We start from the raw sequence: 24,585 nt of genomic DNA on the forward strand, positions 1-24,585 counted from the left end.
TGAGCTAATAGCATAACTATTTATTTGGTATAAATAAGACCTCCTCAACTGAAGATTGCTTTTGCAATCCATGAGAGGAGTCTCGAAGACAAACACTGTGAAAAATTACTCGATTGCGGAAATAATTTTTTAACGGGGCCGAAAAGATCGTGCTTGACATGTTACTGAACACTTCCATGTTTGCTGTAAATGCAGCAAAAGCTTCTGGAAAACCTGTAGCATAAAGAAACTATCATCACTAACGAAAGGGCACGTGTCAGCAGGCTCCAGGTAACAGATGTAACGCAGAAGTACATGGCCACCTGAGGCCCTGGCCTTTCGGTGTGTCATTCTGTGCACATCCTGTCAGTGTTCAATAAAATTTCTTACAGGCCATAACAGCTTGCTCACTCTTTCCGATTTCAGTTTAGGAATCAGTGCTTTCAACTCCACTATTCTCAGATCACTTGCACTCAGTAAAATTTAGGAGGTATTGCTGGTTTGATAGTTGTATTACAAAAAGCCATCCCTGGTAGACTTCTTTCCCCAAATTTCCCACTGATTAGGAATTCTGCATGTGGAATACTTACGGGAACAGCCTCCAGCTGCCAGTGCCAAAAATATCTGATTTTCCAAGTTGTTCCACTCACCCTCAGATTGCTGAGTAAGGACTGGAAGACAAAAGAACAGCAGTGAGATAGCAGCACAGGGACTGGAGGGAAATGTCAATAGGAAAAAGGAAAGGGGGAAGGAAGGAAGAGAAGATAAATCAAAAGTTGCTGTAAAGTAAGAGAAAGCGCAAATAGCAGACTATGCAAAGATAGGAAAGGAGGATCCAACATTGAGATTCGGCCTTTAACCAAAGCGATTGTAGAAGCAGTAGTTAGCTTGCAGGTAGGAAGAAAGGTAATATGCAAAAGTTGCACATTCCAACAACACAGGCAACTGTGGAAGTGACAAAACGCAGGTGAGACAGAGACATGGTCCTGGAAGAGGCGTGTGATCTTGAAGACCCAGCTGGGACTACAGATTGAACTGCAGCATGCCCTCCCTCACGTTTGGAAAAACACACGGTTGGGATGGCAGGAGAGGTAACAGCGTTTTCTGTACACTTCAGCGTGTCGATGCTGCTGCAAACCAGGAAGCTGAAGTCTGGTCAACTACCACGACATAAGGAGGGGAAAAAAAAACCTGCACAAAGTGCCAGTCATCATTTCCATTCATAAGCATTGCCATAGTGTAAAATCGGAATTGACAGGCTCAATCGAGTGAATTTGAATGGAGTTAGGATGCCATCTTGTGACTAGCTGACAAATTACAAAACTGGGGTTTCTTTGCTTAATTTCTTAAATTATCTTCTCTCAAGATTTTACCAAAACATAAAAGATACTGCAATACAGGGTCTAAATTTTAAATGCCAAGTACAATACCTGTTCTGCTCTCCTCATTAATTTTTTTATGCTGACATTCTTATTCTGTATGTTTGGACGATTTGCTTGAAAGCTGGGCTAAAAAAAAAAAAAACCACAGAACAAAAAACCCTACACGAAATGTGAGTGTTCATCTTGGAATGGAACACAGATGTACTACTCCTCAAGAACTGTTCTGATCTTTCTTCTCTAAAACTGTCACCAACACCTCAAGATGATATCCAAGGTAAATTCCAGGTTCCCTTTGCCTCTTTGAATAGATATTAGCACAGTATACATTTCTCTATCAGCTTGAGGTGCCCAAGACAGAAGGTAATGGATTTAATCGATGAAGAGAGGTCACTCTGAGAAAGTTGGCCACGTTGGCAGCCGGCATTAGAGAACTTTACCAGCTTAAGTCACACTAAGACGTTATCATTACACATGGTAACGCTCCAGAGCACTGAAAAACACCAGAGCGAACTCGCCCACCTGCCTACACCACCGCACGGAAATCACCATGTCGAGTCAGGTTCACTGCCCCTTTGGAAGGCTCCTCCCGCTAACTGGAGTGTCACAGCGGCGATGTGGGATGGCGAGCGTCATTTTTTACCTCACAGAAAACGTTACTTAAAAAACACAAAGGTCTTGTAGAAACTATGGCAGCGCTCGGAGACGGCCTGGCATATTCAACCCACAGCTGGCCTGGACGCGGCTCGCCGGGAGCCAAGCCGCTCCCGCCGCTTGAGACCTCACGGGCCTCGCTGCCCCCGCCCCGCCAACACCCCGCACCCGCCATGCCGGCCGGGCCCGTGGCGGGGCCGATGTGGCGGCTCCCGCCGGGCCGTACCATGCCGTCCTGCCGCCCGCGGGGGGTGCCCTGCTCGCCGTGCGCTCGGCACGCCCGAGCACAAACACGCTGGCGCCGGCCCAACACCGCGCGCCCCCCCTCCGCACGAGCTTGGTAGCGCCCGCCCGGGCAGCGCCAGCCCTCGGGCGAGCCCATGGAGGACGATCTGTAGGGGGGTGGCGGGCAGGTTGCGAGTTACTGCTCCGTCCTGGAGCCTTCTGCCTCGCACCGGACAGGCGAATACACTGAGCTGGCGGAAACGCAGGAAGGCTTCCCTGCACGTCACCGCCGTTAAATGTCATGGCGCCTCCCGCTTCCCGAAAAATGGTTCGGCCGAGCCCCACCTCAGTAGATTGGAAGGAGACGCCATTTTGGGCTCAACCACAGAGAGGCACGAAATGGGGGGAGCTACGGCTTCCGGGAAGTGAGAAGGCGCGGAAGCTGCCGCTGGCTGAGCGAAGGGTGACCGGCGAAGGGCGCGACAGGTGCCCGTGAGCGGCGCAGAGAGAAAGCAGCGGTAGGCGGAAGATGTGGCGGGGCAGGGTTTTCCTCCCTCCCTTCCATACCCCCCCCGCCCGCGCCAGTTGGTAGGCGCCGCCGCGCGAGGCCCGCTGGGCCTGGCGCACATGGCCCGGCGGCAGGCGCCTCCCCGCCCCTCCCCCGCTCCTTTCCCCGTCGCGCCCGAGCTGCGAGCGCGCGGCCGGCCCGGGCCCGCACCGAGCCCCATGCAGGACACCGAGGAGAGCCCGGCGGCTGCCGCGCCGCCCGACGCCCCGGGGCCCGCGGAGGAGCCCGAGCAGACGGACGGGCCCCCGCCGCCGGCCGAGCCGCCGCAGCAGCAGGAGGAGGAGGAGGAGGGACAAGAGGAAGGCGAGTGTGAGGCGCCGCCGGGGCCCCTTGAGCCGCCGCCTGCCGCCGAGGAGCCCGTCGCCGCCGCCGAGCCCGAGCAGCTACCGCCTCAGCCGCCCTCGCCTCAGCCGCTGTCCGGCCGTGAAAGCCCTGAGAAGCCCGAGGCCGAGCCCGGCGCCGAGTCGCCGGCCGGAGCCGAGCCCGAGGCCGAGCCTGCGGCCGAGGCCAAGACCGAGCCGCCGGCAGAGGCCGAGTCGCCGGGCGATGCCGGCGCGGCGCAGGAGAACGGGGAGGCCGCGCCCGCCGCCCCGGTCGAGCCTGAGGACGAGATTTCCTTCAGCGACCCCGAGGACTTCGTGGACGACATCAGCGACGAAGGTGCGGGCTGGGCCGGCGGCGGGGAGCGGGCGGCGGCGCCTGGGCCTGGCCGGGCCGGCCGTGAGGGGAAGGGAGGGGCCGCGGAGAGGCGGGAGAGCTCCGGCGGGGGGCCCGGCCCTGCTCGCCGCGAAGGGGAGCGGAGGGGGCCGCCGCTCCTCCGGCACGATGCTTTGCGATCTCGCCGCTCCCGAGGCCGTGTCAGGGGGCGCGGGCAGCGGGCGCCTCGGGGGTGCCGTGTGTACGAGCGGTGCCTGGTCGTACCATCCCGGGAGGCTGCGTGGGGAAACGCTCCGCTGCTCCGAGTCCCCGTGGGCCTGGCAGCTGGCCGAGTCGGATTTAAGTCGGTTTTAAGTCCAGTCAGGCCCGTGCGTGCCTTGGCAGCCTCTCCAGCGTGGTCGTGGACTGCTCGTAACGCCAAGTACACGTCTTCATGGTAGTAGTCCTGTCTCGTAAATGAACCTTCTTCTGGGGTGTCTGTGCATCGCTTAATTGCTGTGCTTAAATTTACGGTTAAAACTTCAAGCATTGATCTGTGGGCTGCCCTCACTAAGTGGCATGGCCAACTTGCGTGCTTCGGTTTGCCTCTGTTAGTTAAACTCAAGTGTGAAACCAGAATTTTTAAATTGTTGACCAGGTGTTCACAAAACAGACTTCATCGCTCTGTTTTTACCATGCAACTAGAGTGAAATCTATTGAGAAGCGTCGCTGCTCGTGAAGGTGTGACGTAGGTACTTTGTGACAAGAAAACATGGAAAAATATTTCCAGTGGTTGATAACTCAAACTGAGGCTTTTTTAAAATTATTGGATATTGACTGTCTTAAAACGGCTTGGCCATTGTGTAACTGGATAGACAGATTGCATACAGGAGTTAGAACTCTCTTAGGATTTTTCAGATAAATCTATCTAGATAAATCACCTCAGTTTTTGAATAGCAAAACTACTTATTTAGCCAGTGCTTGTTCTAGCGTATGTGCTGTTGTAAAGTCTCATGTATGTTTGTCCTACATGTTGTAGGGTCTTATATTATAGAGTCAACACTGGAAAGATGTTTCTTAAAGCGTGTGATCGTTTGTAAGCCAGCTGGTTATTTCGAGTGGCAGTGGAACACAGGTGATATATGTGCCTTCTGGTGTTCCAGTCCTGTGTTTAGCTTAATAAAACAGCAGAAAAATGTCTCAGATTAAAGAAGTGTTTGCTGTTCTCAATTTAGTGGCCTGTATAGCTCTTTGAACTCGTACGTTTGGTTCTTAAAGAGACTTTGGCAAAATTGTCTGCAAGTATGTAGTCAGATTCTTTAGTTAAGTGCTTGTGTGATACACTTTGTCTGCTTATGGGATTATTATGTTTATTTTTGTTTATTCAGAAACTAGACATGTTTTCCATCCTCACCTATTTCATTGTTCAGGATTAATTTAGTTAACTTCTCAGCTGTATGAATAATACAGTGTTAGTAGCTGAATTACAGTGTTTAGGTTTAGTCACTCTTGCTGGTCTGGCTTTCCATCCCTGTGTTACATCTTGAGCTTCCTTATTCCTTATCCCGATGACTCCCCAAGGAGAAGGGCAGTCCCTCAGTGTCACTGAGCCAAGGATATTTCAGTGCTTCTTTATGATAACATTACATCTTCAGGAACACCTTTGAGCTGGACCATCTTTAGGAGGCACCATCTCAGATGCATTACTTCAGCTTTTTTTTTTTTTCCAGTGTGGTGTTGGCGTGGCAGAACAGCTGATCCAAGTGCAAGCAGGAGAAGGGATGTGTCAGATAAGCACGTAGGTGCAGTGAAGCTTTAGTTCAGGTAATGATAGTGGTCCTGAAAATACTGCCAGCTGAAGATAGCTGTGTACCCACCACACCCCACTTTTCTCGTGGGTGGAATAAGAGCTGGCTAGACCAGCTTCTTACTCTTTGAAGATTCCTTTGTTCACAATTTTGAATTTAAGGTAAAGGAATGGTACAATGTAGGTACTTGTCTTTCATCTGTTAGAGTTTTGATTTAATGCAGGGTGTTGTGTTCTTGCACATGAATCTAAACATGCATTCCTTGGTTTGTCTGAAGGCCTACAGAGTCTTTTGTGAGAAGTGGTTATGAAAAACAATTACTAATAGAGGCTAAAAAATTACCCTTTTGTGGTGTTTTTCTTGTGGGCTTCTGTGGAAATGTCCTTGTGGGACATGCTTTCTTTTGATATGCAGGGAAAAAAATCTAAGATATGGGCTTATAGGGTAAATAAGAAATTTACATGTTATTTACTGTAAATCAGATTTCTAAAATCCTCCTTTCAATCCTTAGAATTTTTGTAGGCCTAGCAGACACATCGCTGCCCATGTCCTAAGTCCTAGGCAAACTATTGCCTATCCACAGCTTCAGTGTATTGTCAGCTACCTGGAGAATGTTTTACTCCTGAAAGACTGTCTTAGGATCCAGTATATACTGGGAAATTAACCTGCAGCAGTCGTCTGTGGTGTTCTCTTCTGGATCTGTAACAGTTTGAGTCTGCTTTCAACTTTGCTGCAAAATACCTTCTGTAGCAACTTAAATTACTTTTGGTCTGTGTGGTAGCATACTGCCTGTGGAGTGACTCCTGGTAGCCACTGTTGTGCTTTTGAAAGAAGTCAGGTTTTTACTGTATGTTGTATTTTCCTTGTTCTTCTTTGCCTACATGCTTGTTCCAGATAGTGCTCTTAAAGTTGCCGTGGTCTGTGAGCGTCATTATTGGGACTGGTGCCTCTATCTGCCTGTCAACTTTTTTGATCAGTTTGTGCTATCAGATTACCTGTTCTTAACTCTGTTGCTTTATGCACTTTTCCTGTGCTTGACATTTTCTTTTCCCAATTTTCAGTCTGCTGCTCCCCACTAAGGGCTCTCCTCTAACTTAAACATTCACTTGCAGCAAGTCCTCCTGCTCTTCACCAATCTTTGTGTTGTGCAGTGTTCACTGAATATTTGACTCACTCTGAAGCCTGATGTGGTCTCAGCTGTTTCTGAATAGTTGCTACAAACTAGTCAATAGTTGCTACAAGTGGAAGAAGTTTGTGGGTATAATTGAAAGCGTGCACAGTAAGTAAAGTGGCATAATGTGGAGGATTATTCTTCCAGCTCTCTGGAGTTGCTACTGTTGGTAGTAGTTCTTCGCAATTTCTGGGTCTTTGTTTTTATTATACAAGTTAAAATCTTTTAACGTTTCATTTGTAGTTCCTACATGCAAATGGAGAGCGAGTAATAAATAACTAGAAACAGCAACATTCTGTGAGTGCTACATAATCTTGGTGGTGATAGCATCTGTTCACGCATAAGCTTTTTGTGAAGCAAACAGCCCGAATCAACGGAAAGCTTCACATCTAATTACCTGTTGAAGCTTGAAGTTATAGAAGGTCAAAGTTTTTCGGTAGTTTGAAATTCCAAATAAGCATATTTCTTCACTGCTAGAGATCTTTCCAGTGCCGTTTCTGGGCAGAATAGCTTCTAGAATGCCAAAACCAGCAAAATTCTCTAAACAGTGTTCAAAATATCAACACATCTAACACCCTTTTTGTTCATTGTCATATTTTAAATGTTTCTACATGTATTTGGATTGTTTTTGTGATGTGAGTGCTATGCATAGTTTGACTCACCAGATTTTATCTTTATATTCTAATTCAGAAGTATAGAGGCATGCACTTATTTTCTGTTCAGTCTTTCATTTTATAGTTGTCTTCACATAAGCTGAAAACGTACTGCAGATATGCAGGTATGTGTTTCCTGTTTATATGGCATGAGGGAAATTTTGCCGTTCGTTTGGGCGCGTTTGGCTTTTTTTGTTAGCAGAATGTCTATTCTGGTCCATTTAAGTGCACAGAACTAAAATGTCAATAAAACATAAATAATCTGCCACTTCTAACTGATGTTTCTTTAGAACACAACAATGCAGTCATGTTAATAAATTGCAGGGGCATGACTGAAACAGTCAGTAATCCAGACAGGAATTAAAATGTATGTTTGAACAGGATAGCTAGGGATAACGTGGGATTTTATTCCTGGAAAGGTCTAAAAATAACCTTAGGTTAAAGTTATCTGAGAGGTTGTTTGGATAACCTTGTCTTTAGTGATTCTAGTACGATTTCTATTGAGGATTGAATCATTGATGTCATTTTTCTGACTCTTCTTGGACCTACAGGTTGGTATGTTTCTGTAGTTAGACAATCTTAGCTTGAGAAGTGTGTTTCATTTTGTACGTTACCAGTGGGGTTTAGTTGGTGGAAACGGAACAACCTGATAGAATTTACTTGAGGAATAGATTTAGGTTAGATATGTCCAGAAGCCTACTACATAAAAGTAGTGCAGCATTGGTTTTGAAGCTTCTGGTTTTGTGCACAACTTGCAGCTGTACTTAGTACTTTTAAATGTTTTCGTCCTCGTGCGTGGGGTGCAGGCCTGAGCTGCAGAGCTGTGGTCATTCTGAACGTTCTGCCTTCTCTGTAAGGGAGATTTCAACAATATTGTAAGCAGTCTCTTGCCAGTAGAAAGAAACTTGAAGCTGACAGTGCAGGATCTAAACAAACTATCCCACCAGCAAATACTCTTAAAATTTGTAAGGTGATATAGGAAAGGGAAATTAGCATGGTCAGAACATCCAGAGTGTGAAAAGGTGTGTGCTTGTCTTCCCTTGCTGCATGCTTAAAAACCACTTCGGGTGTCTTGTTAGACCTTCATTTTTTTGTTTAATTAAGGTCTAGAGACAGTGTGAGTTCTCAAACATAATTATAGTGATGCTAAGACATGCAGAGCTTCCAGTGTGGCAGATAGTTTTGAATTATGCTAAAACTCCTGTAATTTGGGAAGGAGGTGCATGTTACGTTTCTTTTTATCAGTCATCCAGTTGTACTTTGAACAAGGCTACTAGCCAGAGCTTGGGTAGTAAATCTTAGTTGTCTGCACTATCATCAATTTTGAGGACTTCATGAGCCAGTTTCAACTCCCAAAACAAGCTAATAGTGTAAGTGTTGATGTCCTCAAAGTAAGGTGTTTTTTAAGGAAGACTTAGAGTTAGCTGCTTGAAGTCAAGAAACTGTGATCGTGCCTCTCCGCAAGGAAGTACTGTGGCACTGTGTGTTCACTCCAGTTGCGTCTCTCATAGAACGTTCCTTCACTGCCAAGTTTCTTAAATGATTCTTGAAATTTCCTGAAATTTGAAGTCTTCCTGTTCTCTTACTATCACTATTCTTTTCATCTTTCTGTCTTCCTCCTTAATGTTGTAGACTAGTGCCTTAGTTTCTCGTATGCTTTTTCTTTGCAGAATTACTTGGTGATGTACTGAAAGATCGGCCACAGGAAGCAGATGGAATTGATTCGGTAATTGTCGTGGATAATGTTCCCCAGGTTGGACCAGACAGACTTGAGAAACTGAAGAATGTCATCCACAAAATATTTTCCAAGTTTGGTAAAATTATCAATGAGTTTTATCCAGAAGCAGATGGGAAGACAAAAGGGTAAGTTATGATAACTCTTACTGGAAGTAGGATTGAAACACTGCTCTGACTTACCCTCGATTATTAGTGTCAATACTTTGTGGCCAATTTTTATGGTGACCTCATGGTCACGCTCATCACTTTCTTCTGCCTGAGTCCGTACAATCCCGATATCTAGTCTCAGCGACAAACAGGAGTTCCCAAGGGAGCTGAGATGCTTAACAGCTCATTAAGCTGCACCGGGGGAGGAGGTTAATTATGGAAACAGTTTAGCTGGATTTGGAAGCCAAATTTCTGTGCAGTACTAAATGAGTTTTTTTGTTAATTTTCTGCCGTGGCTAATAAATAGATTAAAGGTCCGTGGATGTGCTGTTTACTGCAAAATGGACTGTCAGTATTCTGTCTCTGGTTGCCAGTGCTTATGCTTACGTTAATGACTCCAAATTCCTTAAGTTCAGCAAGCCCTTCCCAGAACCTTTTCCCCTTTGCCAACTTCTCATCCCTGTTCCTGGTTAATGGTAGCATCTGAAATTGAGAAGAAAGCTAACCAGAAATGAAAAAGTGCAAAGGAAGAGGGCATGGGAGACAAAGCTTTAGGGAGAGAAACAGGCAAAAATCAATCTGATAAATATGAGGTTTTACTGAGTCTTGTTACTGTGTTTGGAGCAGCATATATTCCTGAGTTTGGGAGGAATCCATGGTTTAGAAAGCATAAAAAAAGTGGGTTTTCTGGAATGGAGGGATTGTCGGTTTTGTAAGGTCAGTGTGAGAAGTGTGAGAAAATGATTCTCTCTCTTTGTGGTCATGCCTGTCTTTGAGACAGTGTCTGACAGTCTTCGGGATACTGTCCCTTTTTAAGCCTGCTGGGCTACAAGGTGGATTGTATTAGTGGCAAGAAGGAAGCTGAGTTCTATTTAATGCGATTGAAAAACAGGGGCAGTGCTTTGAGATGCCTGTGACAGCGTGATTTACCTGCCTCTTGCTAGCTCTCGTTATTCTGGGTTGCATTGAACTTGCATTCATCACTTAGCCTAGCCCATTTGCAGAAAGGATACCAGTTTAGTTCAGGTCAAGTCCATACAGCTAAAAAGTGTGTATGTGCCTGTGGCCAAAACAGGTTAATTGCTTTTGACCCTTAATTCATTACGAACAAGGCAAAAAGTTGGTTTTTAGATGCTCTGTACTAGTTCTTAGTTCATCCCTATTGTTTCTTTTTCATTTTATTTATTAAGTTAATTTCTTTTTTTATTATCAGCCTGTTGTGTAGTCAGTGATAACTTCCTACTTTTGTTTTCCTTCATTGCAGGTACATCTTTCTGGAGTACATGTCTCCATCCCATGCAGTGGATGCTGTGAAGAATGCTGATGGATACAAACTGGATAAACAGCACACTTTCAGAGTCAACCTTTTCACAGACTTCGACAAGTGAGTGCCCTCATCGCCTGCGTCTGTAGATTTGGAATTCTAATCAAGAGTGCCGACGCGAAGCGTAACCAATCAAATTGCTCTTTCAGGTACATGACAATCAGTGATGAATGGGAAATCCCTGAGAAACAGCCATTTAAGGACTTGGTAAGGATTTTGTTGAGAAGTGGAAAGAATATTCAGCATAATACGAAATGATTACCTCATTGTTGGAGTGTTCTTCTGAAAATAGAAACAATGTATTAATTAATGGTGCTGTTAGAAGCAGCAATAGTGACTGCGTGCTCCTGTTCCTTCCTTCTCACTGTCATGAAGTGAAAGGAAGAACTTAGTGATTATGCTTAGTAGTTCCACATAGGTTGAAACTCAAGAGTAAATAATGATTTTTGCACAAATCATTTAAAAATAGAATTTTGAAAGCATCTTCTTATATTTTTAAAGGTTTGAGGCAAATTTCTGTGTTTGTTATCACTAGCTTTGTAAAAAGTCCTGTGGAGGAAGGGATAGGCTTTTTTTTTAAAAAAAAAAAAAAAAACAAACAAACACCAAAAAACCCCTGAAGTTATTTTAGGCAAGAAGTGTTTTATCATCAAACCACCTTGAAGGTCCACCTTTTTATGATCTGTTCTCTTAGCCTTCAGCAACCAATATTTTGAATTATTTGATTTCACTTTAAAAACTTGTTTGCAATGGTAAGACTCCAAAGTCGCACGCTCTGTGTAAGACCAACTTCCACCTGCCAGGTAAATATTGATTTGAGAAACTTGTCTTAGCCTTTGACTCACTAATAATCTGTTTGCTTCTGTTTTTCTTAGGGCAATCTCCGATACTGGTTGGAAGATCCTGATTGCAGGGATCAGTACAGTGTGATCTTTGAGTCAGGGGACCGGACCTCCATTTTTTGGAATGATATCAAGGAACCTGTTCAAATTGAGGACAGAGCAGTGAGTGTCCTGGAAGTGCTGTTCATTGCACATACACTGTCAGTCTCATTCATTTTATGACGTTTCAGGTTTTTCATTTTTAAAAAAAAAAGATTTTTTTTTTTTTCCCCATTGCTGAAGTGCTTTTTCCTTCATTTTGAAGAATGGTGGTGAAATTACATCCTTTAGAATTAGACTTAGCTGCTTAGGTGAAACAAATGTGGAGTTAACTTGTTTGTGGTGGTGGTCATTTATTTTTATTTTTTTTAACTGGTCCGTGATGCCTGTTTGTTTCCCTCATCTGTATATTACAGGTGATTCAGAAAGACCTGAAAATGCAAAGTCAGAGTTTGAGGAGTGCTGTTCATTAGAGCTGAGTATATGCATAAGTATGCTGCTGCTGATCACTTTTTGCTTTTTGCTGACCACAGAGGTGCTAAAGAGGAACAGCTGGTTTGGTAATAGCACATAAAAGGAAGAGGTAGTGTGCCTGTCTGCTGCAGGCAGTTGACTTGCTGAGAACTGTTGGTACCCAGAAGCATTTTCTTTAATAACTATTATGCATTACAGTAGAAAGAAGTTGGCTCTGGAATGATGAGTAATCTCACTCATCACCATGGTCGCTCACTGTGGTCTCTGTTGCCGAAATTTCTTTAACTTAGCTGAAGGTCAAGAGCTGTAAGAAACTTGAAATACTTAACCCTACTTCCGAGAAGAGTATGTTCTTACCAGGGCTGAAAGACAACAAGGAAACCCAAGCCTGTTAGGTGGGTTTAATTGTTACCATACAAAGGTTGTCACTGTACCTGGAAAATGATTTTGGTGATCACTAAATCGAAAAGATCTCAATTTACAGTTTTCAACCTGAAAAATAAGTACTGTGCATTATGTGCATGAGTTAAACTCCACAGTTAGTCCAAGGTATCACTAATTCTGAGATCTTCACTTAGCAAATGGATTTGCAAAATGTGATCCTACAAACCACGTATTCATTCTTTCCCCTTCAGGAGTCCAGCATGCAATTAAACCTATGTGTATACTTTTGTTTTTTCAAATGCAGCGGTGGACAGAAACCTACGTACGTTGGTCCCCAAAGGGTACCTACTTGGCTACGTTCCACCAGAGAGGCATCGCACTTTGGGGTGGAGAGAAGTTCAAGCAGATTCAAAGGTTTAGTCACCAGGGAGTGCAGCTTATTGACTTCTCGCCCTGTGAAAGGTACGGAGTACGACATCAGTTTGGGCTGAGGGATCAAAAGCGTGACACATACACGTTCTGCCTGCTGTGCTTTCAAATCTCATGTGGTTGAGGTCTTCTGTTCTTCTTTGCCTTTGGAAGTACTGCTTTTTATGCATAAATCCTTTTTAGAATGAGTGGAACTCTGCCAGACTTTTCTTTGACTTCAGGAAAGATGCTTAACATAATCTGGAATAACTCGTCTACAAAACTGCGCTGACAAGTTTCCTCAAAGACGTTATTATCCCAAGGGAGAAGACTATATATTTTTTCCTCTTTAGTTGGACGGGATGTCTGTAGTGTTAGGTTTCTAGTTCTCTCTGAATAGCATCTTCCAAATCTGTAGTACTAAAATTAATTCCTTAAGCTTTCTTTAACGTTAGAGCTCTTTAGAGAAGGCTAAAATAATTTTGGGACTGAGATGTATCTCGTTTTGCTAGTTTTCAAGTAACATATTTGGAAGGAATTAGGTCTTATGATTTATTGTACTAAGGAGAGATTATTTATCTTTAAATGGAGAAGTCTAGCATACCTTCAGTTCAAGATGGCTAAGGTCAGTGGATTTATAGTCAGTCCAAAGTCAATGATGTTCTCGTGGCAAAACTATGTAGTAGGTAACAATATATTTGGCGAGTTGCCCCCTCTTGTAATGTCAATATGGGAGGATTTGCACATAAATCTAGTCTTTTCAGCCAGAGGGATGCCAGGGAAGTACTGTGTCCTGGAAGCTTTCTCCCCCTTTATCATACTGTTCTTGGTTTTTCCCTCCTCTCCAAAAAATCCCATTAAAGAAACTACTGTTTGAAAGTGCATTGTATTTAAATATTATTTGGATGAAAGCCCGCTTGTACTGACATATTAGATGAAGTTTCAATAGTGAAATTATTTCTTTTGCAGGTATTTAGTGACCTTCAGCCCTTTGATGGACACGCAGGATGACCCTCAGGCGATTATCATCTGGGATATTCTGACTGGGCAAAAGAAGCGAGGATTCCACTGTGAAAACTCAGCTCACTGGCCTATTTTTAAGTAGGTTGAGAAACAGAATTGGAGTAGTCATCTCAGGCTTCGTTTAATAAAAAGGCAGTTCCTAGCTAATACTCTTTTTTTCTTTTATTTGCTTAGATGGAGTCACGATGGTAAATTCTTTGCTCGAATGACTTCAGATACCCTTAGCATCTATGAAACGCCTGTAAGTTTTTACCTTTTTTTGCCTAATGCTTGTTGCATTACAATGTCAGTCTTTCCCATGGTATCTATTTTAAAGGATACATTTTAATACACTCTAGAGCTGGGCATAAAAAGGGAGAAATCCATTTGGTCTTGTCTTGTTCTTTCCTGGGTGAGGAACTTTAGCTGGGTCTGACAGTAAATTTCACACCACACTTCTAAAAGGACTAGACAGCTCAATATACTACTTATAAGAGTCAATAGGATCAATGTTATATGATGCCTCCCAGCTCTCAGTAGCAGGTGAGTGCCAAAGTGCCCGAAACACACTATAAAATTGCAGCCTAATCTAGTCTGGTTTGCTTTTTCATTGCAATTCAGCCTACTGTACTCATTAATTCTGTACAGCCACTCTTCTTTTATTTGTAATTGTGGTATACATACATGCATAACAAAAACGGGGATACAGGATTGCTGAAAACTGTACACAATTTCCTAGTTTATGTGCTCTAATAATAAGAGTAGAAGGCGCGTGTGTAAATCTGTTACTAACTTGAAAATTCACACCTTTCTCTTCTTTTAGTCTATGGGTTTGTTGGACAAAAAAAGCTTGAAAATCACTGGGATAAGGTGAGTCTATTCCTTTGTAAAGATAACTGCTCTCTTCAGTTGGAATGTTTACATCTGGGGCATTGTTATGGTGAAAGGAATCTTCGGACTTTTGACTAGAGTAAATGACCTCATATGCTGAAGTGAGCAAATTAGACTGGCAAAAAGGAATGGAAAATTCTCCATTTATTGACGTCCGCAGTTGGCAGCTTGTATGCTTTGAAATGCTCTTTGTGTGGTACTGCTTAATCCAGGGTCTATCTTGGGAGCCCTGTTCCTTGTCTACAAAACCAAACTGAAATGCAGTTTTTTAGGGAATATCTCCCTAACGACGTTTGTATGATGGCTTAAAACAGTGTGCTGTGTACTGCCTGTTGGCCAGGAACGGGCTTGGTTTTGTGCATGTCCACACAATAGACACTGACTCTTGTGGCAGTTTTTGAGGTACCTCTCTGTAAAGCAACAAGAAAATTAAGTGTACCCAGATGTAAGAAGATTGTCTCCAGTGTAATTTAATAGGGCTTTTTTTCTCACTGGTTTAATCGGCCTATTTTTCAGATCTCTGGTGGTTACACTGGGTGTAACCTGTACACTTTATTGAAATGTACTGTTCCGATAACATTGGTCATAGAGCAATTTTAAATAGCAGTTTAAAATTTACTCTGCTGTGGTATGATATGTGTAAGGTTATTAAATTGTCCTCAGCTACTTGTCTGTATTTGTCTTTATTATTGAGAGTTGTTATTTGTCTGCAACATTCAGATACATTGATGAAAATGGTTTCTGCTTGTAGTATCTCTAACTGAAAATTAAAATGGCCTATTTTTAACTTTCTTCCTGTAGAGACTTCTCATGGTCTCCAGGTGGTAACATAATTGCTTTCTGGGTGCCTGAGGACAAAGACATCCCAGCAAGAGTGACTTTGATGCAGCTGCCTTCTAGACAAGAAATTCGTGTGCGGAATTTGTTCAATGTCGTAGATTGTAAACTGCACTGGCAGAAGAACGGGGACTACCTGTGTGTGAAGGTGGACAGGACTCCGAAAGGCACACAGGTATGTGGATTCTGATTGTATTAATAAAATTTGATTCTATCTCATGCTAACTCCTCATTTTCTTACAGTACTGTCTTTTAACATAGTGTAAATTACATGATGTCAAAGCTATTTTTCATTTTTCCAAAGGAATTTGAGGCATGTGGAGAACAAAATGTATGTAATATTTGCATTGAAGATTTGCTTCGACTTTATTGACATCCTGAACTTGGATGAGAGTTGTATGCCTCACCTCTTTTCCTGCTCACTGTTAAGCAGTTGTTGAACAACCCATAGGTCATGCTGCACAATGTGCCGTTTGTTTATGTGTCTTAATTAAATTCCGTAACAATCTGAAAAGAAACAAATGCTTTCGTACAATCCTGCTTCAGTTATTCTTTATCAACAGAAGAATTCAGAACGTGTTTGGTAATGAGGCACACTGTATTTATCTGCTCTCATTAAAGAAACAAATCTTGACTCTGTTGCTCATCCTGCATCCCGACAGGCTGATTGTGTAGTTGTCCTTCTATGCCTAGTGATAAAATTATTTGCTCTACTGCTTCTGTGCTGGATAACGAGTTGATCTTGGCTTTTACAGGGAGTAGTGACCAACTTTGAAATATTCCGAATGAGAGAGAAACAGGTGCCAGTGGACGTGGTGGAAATGAAAGGTAATGCCAAGAATTTCCTTACTTTTGGTCTTTAACTTTTTTGAGTAGACGCTTACATGTTTCTTAGTAATTCTTGTCAACGTGACATAATTAGAAAGTTAATTCTTTTGATAGTAGCTACGGTATTCATGTTGCAGAGCGTCTCAAGTGAAAATGAGAAATCAAAACTTTTGTTGCTATTCATGCTTGTGACTGACTTGAAAAATGACAGAATTGAAAGTCTGATGAGTGTTTTGTAGAATATGGGAGACTTTGGAGCTATTGTTTGACTGAAATGCTTCCCGTAACTCCCTGCATTTGCCTTATCAACCTGTGTTTTAAAAGACTTTGTCTATGTGGCAAAGTCTGTTAACTGATGAATTCCCTCTCTTCAGTGGCTTGGTTTTCTTTGGTAGCTCCTTGAAAGCAAAGCTTTATATTGTCTTCTGACAGAGTTTTGGCCCTTCTTTTTTTTGTTGCAGAGAGCATCATTGCCTTTGCTTGGGAACCAAATGGAAGCAAGTTTGCTGTGTTGCATGGAGAAACTCCACGAATTTCAGTTTCCTTTTACCACGTTAAAAACAATGGGAAAATAGAACTCATAAGTGAGTGACTGAAAATCACATGAAAAGTGCAGATACTAAGCATTTTGCATGGCAATAGATGTAGTAAACTCAAAATTGTTGCTGTTTGTGGTGGATGGTATGGCAATAGGTGCTATGCCTGGTGTTGTGTTCTAGAAATCTAACTTTCTGGTGGCAGCTAAACTGTTCTTGCTTTGAATCTGTCCAGGGTCTGGAAATAAAAGACCTACAAGCCAGAACAATTTTGTGGCCTTGTGAAGCTCATGTGAGGCAATAGCACAAACTTGGCTCACTTCAGATAAAATTTATTCCTAGGCTGGATGTTGGGGTCTTCTGATCTCTTCTCTCTCTTCTGGTAGCTACTAGCAGTAGTTCTGGTGCTACTGGGTTTTGTCTTTAAAAGTGCAGAGTTCAGAAATGTCTTCTGAGGAATGGATGGAGTTGACTGCTTGTAAGCTAGTTGATGGCATCAGATTGAGATCTCTTTCTGAATTTGTCTTGTTTCTTTCCAGAAACGTTTGACAAACAGCAAGCAAACACGATATTCTGGAGTCCTCAAGGGCAATTTGTAGTGTTGGCTGGCCTCAGAAGGTGAGTATTGCACAGGTTGCTGAACACCTCATTCATTTTAAGGAGGAAAAGGACTGGAGTATCTCATCAAGAAGTGTTTGGTATCTCCATGAATGTTGCATTACTGTGTAATCCTGATACAGCTTTGCAAAAGCAAAGGAAAATAAAATAAGAGATGCAATTTCATGATGTAGTTTAGTCCTTTGTAACTTTTACTTGCTATTTTTGCCGCATCAAATGAAGAATGCATTTTTCAACACAAGTGGATGTTTAGAAACACTTTTCAGCTGTTAAAGTACTGACTCAACTTAATACAGTTTGTGCCATGCGTGTGGCTCTTACAGTGCATTTGTTCTTCTCATAGCCTTGTGCCTCCTCATGGGCTGTGCCTCTTAATGCTGCTTTGTGAAAGAGTTATTAAGAAAGTTTCACTTTAGAGCAAGTGAAAATTATTTTTATTAACCAGTTGAGTAGTATTTGCCTTTACATACTTTCAGACAAGCACTGCTGTTCATCTTAGAAATCTATTTTTTTTTGTTTAATCTTGTTTCACTACTTAAATACATCTAAGTATATGATACTTCGGCTGTAACTTGCCTATAGTGTGTTTTCACTCTGACTTTAAGGATGGAAATAAAATGGGTTAAGAGTCACTGAACATAGAAACAAAAATGTCAATCTTACTTGGATTTTTTTTTATTCATTATATTGCTTTCTAGCCACAGAGGGAGGTTTGAGCCTGTCGTTTGGTTGCTGTGAAAATTTCTTTGTAGTGAGGAGTTGTAAAGATAGGAAGCTTGTGAAATGCTTTTAAACAAACAGGCTATGCCAGTGTGTAAAACAGTCTGTCTTGTCTTGTCTTTGCAGCATGAATGGTGCCTTAGCCTTTGTCGATACATCTGACTGCACCATGATGAACATCGCAGAACACTATACAGCTTCAGATGTGGAGTGGGATCCGACAGGCAGATACATTGTGACCTCTGTGTCTTGGTGGAGCCACAAGGTACTAATACTGTCTTTTTTTTTTTTTTTCCCCCCTCCCTTTTCCAGAGGTATTGGAAAAGACTATTTGTTAGGAAGAGAAGATGGACATCTGTCACTGGTCATATGACTTAAACTTGCACCATACGCTAATTTCTGAACATCAGGATTTATTTGGGCGATTAGCTTAACCAGTTGTCCAAAACAAGTTCTAGAAGGGCAGTTCATGAGTCTAAACTGAGTGTCCTTTTTCTTAATTTTCATTGTCTTCAGCGGTTTGAAACTTGATCTCCTTGTGGTCCACACAGAACAGCAGGATTTATTGCACCTGTCATTACTTTTGCGTGGTTGCAGCTGCTGTACTGTAATCCTCTCCTGTACAAGTACAGGATCTGAGACATAAGAATATGATGGAAGGACTGGCTTAGTTTCAAACTGTTGTGATCCTCCAGAAGGTGACTTCTTGCAAAGCTTCAGTGGAACCAATATTTTACTGAGGAATTTTGACTTTTGCCAGGAAGGCACTAACAAAAAGCACCCTGGTTCTGTTGACTGGTGCTGATGTCATAAAAAAGACCCTTAAGATAGGCAGTGAGGACTACAGTGTCAAGTTCTAGCTTATCTTGACTGAGATGATGCACTGCTCTTCCAGGTGGACAATGCATACTGGTTATGGACCTTCCAAGGCCGTCTACTTCAGAAAAACAATAAAGACAGGTTCTGTCAGCTTCTCTGGAGACCACGACCAGCTACCTTGCTCAGTGAGGATCAGATAAAGGTAGTGTCTTCCACTGACTTTCTAATGACATTGACTTGCTGTGTAAGCATACTTGGTTTATTTCCTCTTCTTGAGGATGAGGCTTGAACTGTTAAGAGTTACACAACTGTCTTTCGCCCTGAATTCTTGGAAAAAAACCTATTGCTTTAGGGAACCTCACTTTGGGGAAGGACTGTAACTTCACTGTTACGAAGTGAAGTTTTGTTGTTTAACTGTTATTCAAGCTCAGAATAGAAATAGTTGTTCTTACAGTTAGGGTACAGTGAAAAGGGTATTCAAGAATAACAGAAATTAATTTAGCTGTCTAGGCTTCACTACTTGCATGTGTACAGAAGCATTTACATGCTCTGTAAGCAAGGAAGAACAAAATTACAGCCAAGGGAATTACCTAGAATAGAGATGGTTTTTAAAAAATGCATAGCTTGCTTAGGCTTACTGAAGGACTTGTTACTGAATGTGATGATTGTGATTGCTAGTCTGATATACTGGTTGAAATAAAATCCTGTTTTACAGCAAATTAAGAAGGACTTGAAGAAATACTCCAAGATATTTGAGCAGAAGGATCGCCTGAGCCAGTCCAAAGCTTCAAAGGCAAGATGATTTTGGAATATAATAATGTAGACAAAACTCTTTTAACTTGTCCTTAGTAATTTGGTAATAGTGATATGTAAGTTAAATTGCTTTTATAACAAACATCTGTGCTCATTTGAATCCAGATGGTTAGAGTTGGTTCCAATAGGTAGTTCAGACAGATGCTACTAAACTGTCAGGTTAAACAGTAATGAGAGGCACTGGTGTTAGCTCATTAGCAAAGGTGGTAAAATTTTGGTGTTCATAGTGAGTTGCCACATTAGCCAGTCTTTAAAAAAAACTCTTTAAATTTAAAAAATAAAAAACAACTCACTAAAACAGCTTTTTTCTTACATAAGAGATCTTTTTTTCTTTTGTTTGAATCAGTAGAAAGTATGTTCATGAGAAAAAAGGTTGACTTGCTAACAAATGCATCACATGTGGATTTGATTTACTGGGGAGGTTTAACGATCTCTTCCTGCCTCCGTAGGAGCTAGTGGAAAGGAGACGTACAATGATGGAAGAGTTCAGAAAGTACCGCAAGATGGCACAAGAGTTGTACATGGAGCAGAGGAACGAACGTTTGGAGCTTCGAGGAGGTAAGCCACACGTAGTACTTGTGAAATACTTGCTGCTAGATAACTGCTGCTTCTTGCCAGATCACTACCCTGTTCTGTTCTGGGGATTCATCCGCCATGTCTCTCCCTCCATTTCCTGCCAAAGCTAGTCCCTTCTTCTCTGAAGGTTAGTTATATTTTCATCCTGAATTGCAACAGGACTCTTTTTTTTTTTTTTTTTTAAATGAGATGAAGCTCAAATGTGGCTGCTTGCCAGATTTTGGTATCTGTGTTTTACCCTACCTCTTTATGCTTCAAGGCAAGCATTGGCTTGACCTTGGGATAAGGCTGTAAAGAGATTTGAGTGTTGCGTTTAACCAGAAAAATCTGCAAAAGCCCTGTGGTGGGAGACAGTAATGCCTTGGTTGTCATTTAATGAATTTAGCGTGTACTTGTTATGATTTAAAGCAGCAAATACCTCTTATTTCACTGCTGGTTTAAGGACTGTTTCTACCAAGAGCATCAAATCTTTCCATTGCTGCCGCGTTTGATGGATTCAGTATTAATATTTTCTCCATTCCAGGGGTGGACACAGATGAGCTGGACAGCAATGTCGATGACTGGGAGGAGGAGACTGTTGAATTTTTTATCAATGAAGAAATTATTACCCTTGCAGAACCAGAGTAATTAACAAAACTGTGGTAAGATAGCATACCTGTCAGTAGAGAGAGACTTTTCCTGTCAGCAATTGCTGTAGATTTGATCATTTGCTTGAGAAGGTTAGGTCTGTTTGTTGCGTGAGTGTTCTTAGAGTTGGTTTATGTTTTCTCTGTGGCTAGAGGGGGCAAAAGCTTTTTTTAAAAGTAATCACAGATGGTCAGATTTATACTGTCTTGCCAGAGTGATGGAACCCACAACAGAGTCGTGGTCAACTTCTAAACACTGTATATTGCAGACTCTGTAATTTCTGTCAGTAGGAGGAACTGTAGTTAGTAGGAGATAGAAACTTTGCCCTTTGGAACAATTGCATGCTTAGTTCAAGACTGGACAGAGTTTAAATGCTGTGCTAAAGATTATGCAGCAAGTTTACTGTGGACTGATTAAAACTTCAAGTAGGTGTTTAAATATCCACATGAACTCTAATATCATTTTCTGGAGATGTGGGTAGAATTCAGGTGATTGCAGATTCTTGTGTACTGACTGCCACTGCTTGTTGCTGAAATCTTTTATTTAATCCAGTGGTTTTCTCAGTTGTTTTTTGTGAATTCATATTATATATTTGTATGTTGAAAACAGAGGCTACTTTCAGCCTCTGTTGTAGGAAATGCCCTTTAGGGAGCTTGACATTGTTGTATTGAGGAGGGATAAGATATTTTGGCAGTGAAAGCACTCACATAGGATTTAAAACCTGGAATAGGTTCCTGCTCTGTCACGTTTAGAACTTCACTTAAGGAAGGGTAAGGGGAGACTGGAAGTATGCCTTTTGCAGCTCTAAGTCACCCTACAGCTCTTTAGCCTCCAGATATCTAAGGAGTTCAAGTAAAATATGAACACTACACCTCTTGGACCCGTAGAAAAATTTATACCCTTGATACCTTTCAGTATATTTGAATCTGGCTTATCTGTGTCCCATATGTGGGAGATTTATGGAAGGAAGAGGGAGGGAATCTGCTTAGAGTGTGATTTTAAACAAATACCAGTTTAAGAACAGGTGAAACACATGCTATGTAGCCTTTCACCAGCTAGCATCTGTGGTGAGGTTGAGCTGTTTGTATAAAAGCACAGTAACTAATTCACCTCTTTTTTTTTTTCCTTTTCTGCAGCACCACCATATCTTGTGCTGAAAGGAAGTTCGTTCATTTTCAGAAAGCCTACATCAACTTCGGAATTTTTAGTCCATATTCTTGCACTCTGGAAGGGTGGATGCACCAGGTTTTCTCCATTCTGACACATTGTAGTGCCTTTAAATCTTGCTGCCTGCTGCAGTGAGATACTGGAAAGGCGCTGCTTTTAAATTTTTATTATTTTTTTTTAGGCTTTGATTATTATTTTTTTTCTCTTTAAATCCACTACTACCAGTATTTACTTCCTGACTCCTGTGCAGTACTTACCAACTGGCAGTTTTTAGACTATTGCCAGTGGGGTGAGATTCATCAGTGCACCTCTGTCTTACACACACACGATGTTTCTGTTTCAGGACTCTTTCTATGTCCCGAGTGCATGGACAGGTGTTCATTTTGTTTGGGGAAAAGTCAACAGAACCATTTTTCGTACGATGTGTTTTAGTGTGCTGAAGCAGCACTACAGTGGGCTATATCCTCCTCCTTTCAGATTGTGAAAGGATGTCTCCCTCAAAGAGCTGAATATGGAAATAAAAGCAGACCTATACTAAAACCAGGCTGGCTACGCGTTGTTTGTAGGGAATCTTTCCCTGAATGATGAAAGTCAAACATATCCAAAGTAATAAGAGTGTGTTTGCTGTATTGACTATATGGTTTATTTGGATTTTTTTTTTTTAATCTCAGTTCCTCATGGCTCTTGTGGTTTTGTGTTGTGGTTTGTTTGGTTTTTACAGTGACGGGACAGCTCATTAATCTGACAAGTTGGCCTGTTCATTATAGTGGAGTGACTAGAAAATGAGTGGAATTCTTAAACCATTTGCAAACTGATACTAGCCTCAGGAATCATTGGATAAATCTAAGACTTACTAGTGAACATTGTGAACTTTCAGAGAAGTGCTCTGTATACACGTGCGTAACGCTCACTGTTGCAGTACCTAATTTCATTCCTAAAGCCCTTTGTGCTCAGAGAGAGGAAGTGTACTTAAAGCTGGTGGAGCAACTTCTCTGTATTTGTATTTATGAGTAGAAATTATTTTCTGGATGTTGTCCAAGCAGTGAGAGAGATTGGCCTGCAGCTTGCCCTTTGAGGGGCAGAGGAGAACGAGGATGTTCCTGTCTTCTCTCCTGAGCTGGCCAGTGAAATTGCTAATGTGAGCCCTCTTGACTGGTCCTTCTTTAACCCTGAGCTCACTCACACAGCAGCATCTGACAGATCTGAAGTGCCAAGCAGAAGGTACCTGTTGGGCAAAGGGTCACCCCCGTCAGCCCGAGGCAGCCAGAGGTCAGTGAGACGCTTACCACTCACTTTTTTGTCCTCAGGTGAACTTGCTGTGATGGCAAATGCACAAACGCCTCAATTAACTCCCACGTTCTCTTCACCGAGAAGACTCTTCAAAATAATTGTTCCATAATGATGTTGTTGACTTAGTTTCAGTAGTTCCCTCTTAAATCAGTGAATGTTTTTTTTCCAGAAGTCTCTTAGTTTCCAGTTTTCGGCATTTGTTCACTCATAATGTATATGTAGATGATTAAAGTTTTGTCTACAATATTTACCAAGCTCACCTCTCAACTAGGCTGGAAAAAATACTTTCTAGCAAAACAGAGCAGGAGAACTTCTAGCACAGCACATCAAAGTTAAAATCATAGAATAGAATGCTTTGCGTTGGAAGGGAACGTAAAGATCATGTAGTTCCAACTAAGTTCTCCAGTAATGGCTGGAACTTCCATAGCAGGAGTAATTTTAATTACCCTTTAGTTTTGAAGAGCTGACTTCTCAACCATTTTCTAAGTTACAGATTGAGTTGAAAGATTTTTTTCCCTCTGTACCATGAAGTTTTAATAAGCTACTGTGGTTTATTCCTGGCCATTTTCAAAGTAAAGAAATGTGATGCCAATGTTAAATGAATTGAATTCTCTTCTAAGGTGCTTCTCTGAAGTGTGGATCATTAGTAAGGGGACGAAAAAAAAACAAAACCAAAAAAACCCAAACGGATCCAAACCTTGATGCTCCTGTAGAAGCTTTGGAAGTTGACAAGATGTTGTCCTGACCCACAATTAAGGCCTCTTATGTGTGGTGCTGGCACATCTGGCACTGCTCTGACACTTCAATTAACTGTGTCTTTGCTGTAATGTTTCTCTCTTCAAATGCTTTTGGCAAATTATATGCTACTGAAATAGCTTTATGGATATGTATTTGGTAAACTAGTCTGTTTGCATCTCGGCATAACACGAGGACTTGTGGTAGTGAGGAAGGGTCTTGCTGGACTGAATCCATGCTGGTGTGTAGCTTCAGGTGCTTTATGCCACTGGCTTTCAGCCTGTGGCCTGTACAAGGGCTTCTGAAGGATGGTCAAAACAGCAGCTGGTTTGTAGGTACGGTATAGAGAGATGTGTGGGTGGGGGGAAATGCTTCCAACAGCAGTCGTACCTCACTGAATGCCTTGAAGGGCCCAGAATTTGGGTGAGGAGGTGGGGAGGGAAACAAACCTTAAGCATTACGTAGGATAGTATGTACCTGTTATTAAAGTATTGTCTTAAGTATTTTTAATGATTGTTCTTTAATAGCAAGATTAACTGGAACAATTCATACAATCCTGGACTGTTCTTCGCTTTTACATCTTTATTTTGAATTTGTTATAAATAAATGTTCTCATGACCTTTTAACCATCTGCAGTCCTTAATGCAAACTTCCTAGAGCAGGCTTTGTTCACTTGCTACACTAAGTTTAAACTTTTT

At 42.1% G+C, this 24,585-nt stretch overlaps 1 protein-coding gene across 1 annotated transcript; it reads left to right on the forward strand.

The window, feature by feature from the left end:
* The first annotated feature begins 2,963 nt into the window (after nucleotides 1–2,963).
* Nucleotides 2,964–23,367, forward strand: EIF3B (eukaryotic translation initiation factor 3 subunit B). Its single transcript, XM_086622259.1, has 19 exons — nucleotides 2,964–3,465; nucleotides 8,744–8,936; nucleotides 10,222–10,341; nucleotides 10,431–10,488; nucleotides 11,157–11,285; nucleotides 12,325–12,482; nucleotides 13,398–13,529; nucleotides 13,626–13,692; nucleotides 14,254–14,300; nucleotides 15,123–15,333; nucleotides 15,914–15,986; nucleotides 16,448–16,570; nucleotides 17,062–17,140; nucleotides 17,987–18,125; nucleotides 18,756–18,881; nucleotides 19,395–19,472; nucleotides 19,942–20,050; nucleotides 20,592–20,709; nucleotides 21,832–23,367. Exons 1-18 carry the CDS (start codon nucleotides 2,964–2,966, stop codon nucleotides 20,693–20,695), a joined length of 2,448 nt encoding a protein of 815 aa, XP_086478385.1. The 3' UTR covers nucleotides 20,696–20,709; nucleotides 21,832–23,367.
* The last annotated feature ends 1,218 nt before the right edge of the window (nucleotides 23,368–24,585 follow it).

Source organism: Tauraco erythrolophus, chromosome 17, assembly GCF_009769465.1.
Source record: "Tauraco erythrolophus isolate bTauEry1 chromosome 17, bTauEry1.pri, whole genome shotgun sequence".
Lineage (NCBI taxonomy): Eukaryota > Metazoa > Chordata > Aves > Musophagiformes > Musophagidae > Tauraco > Tauraco erythrolophus.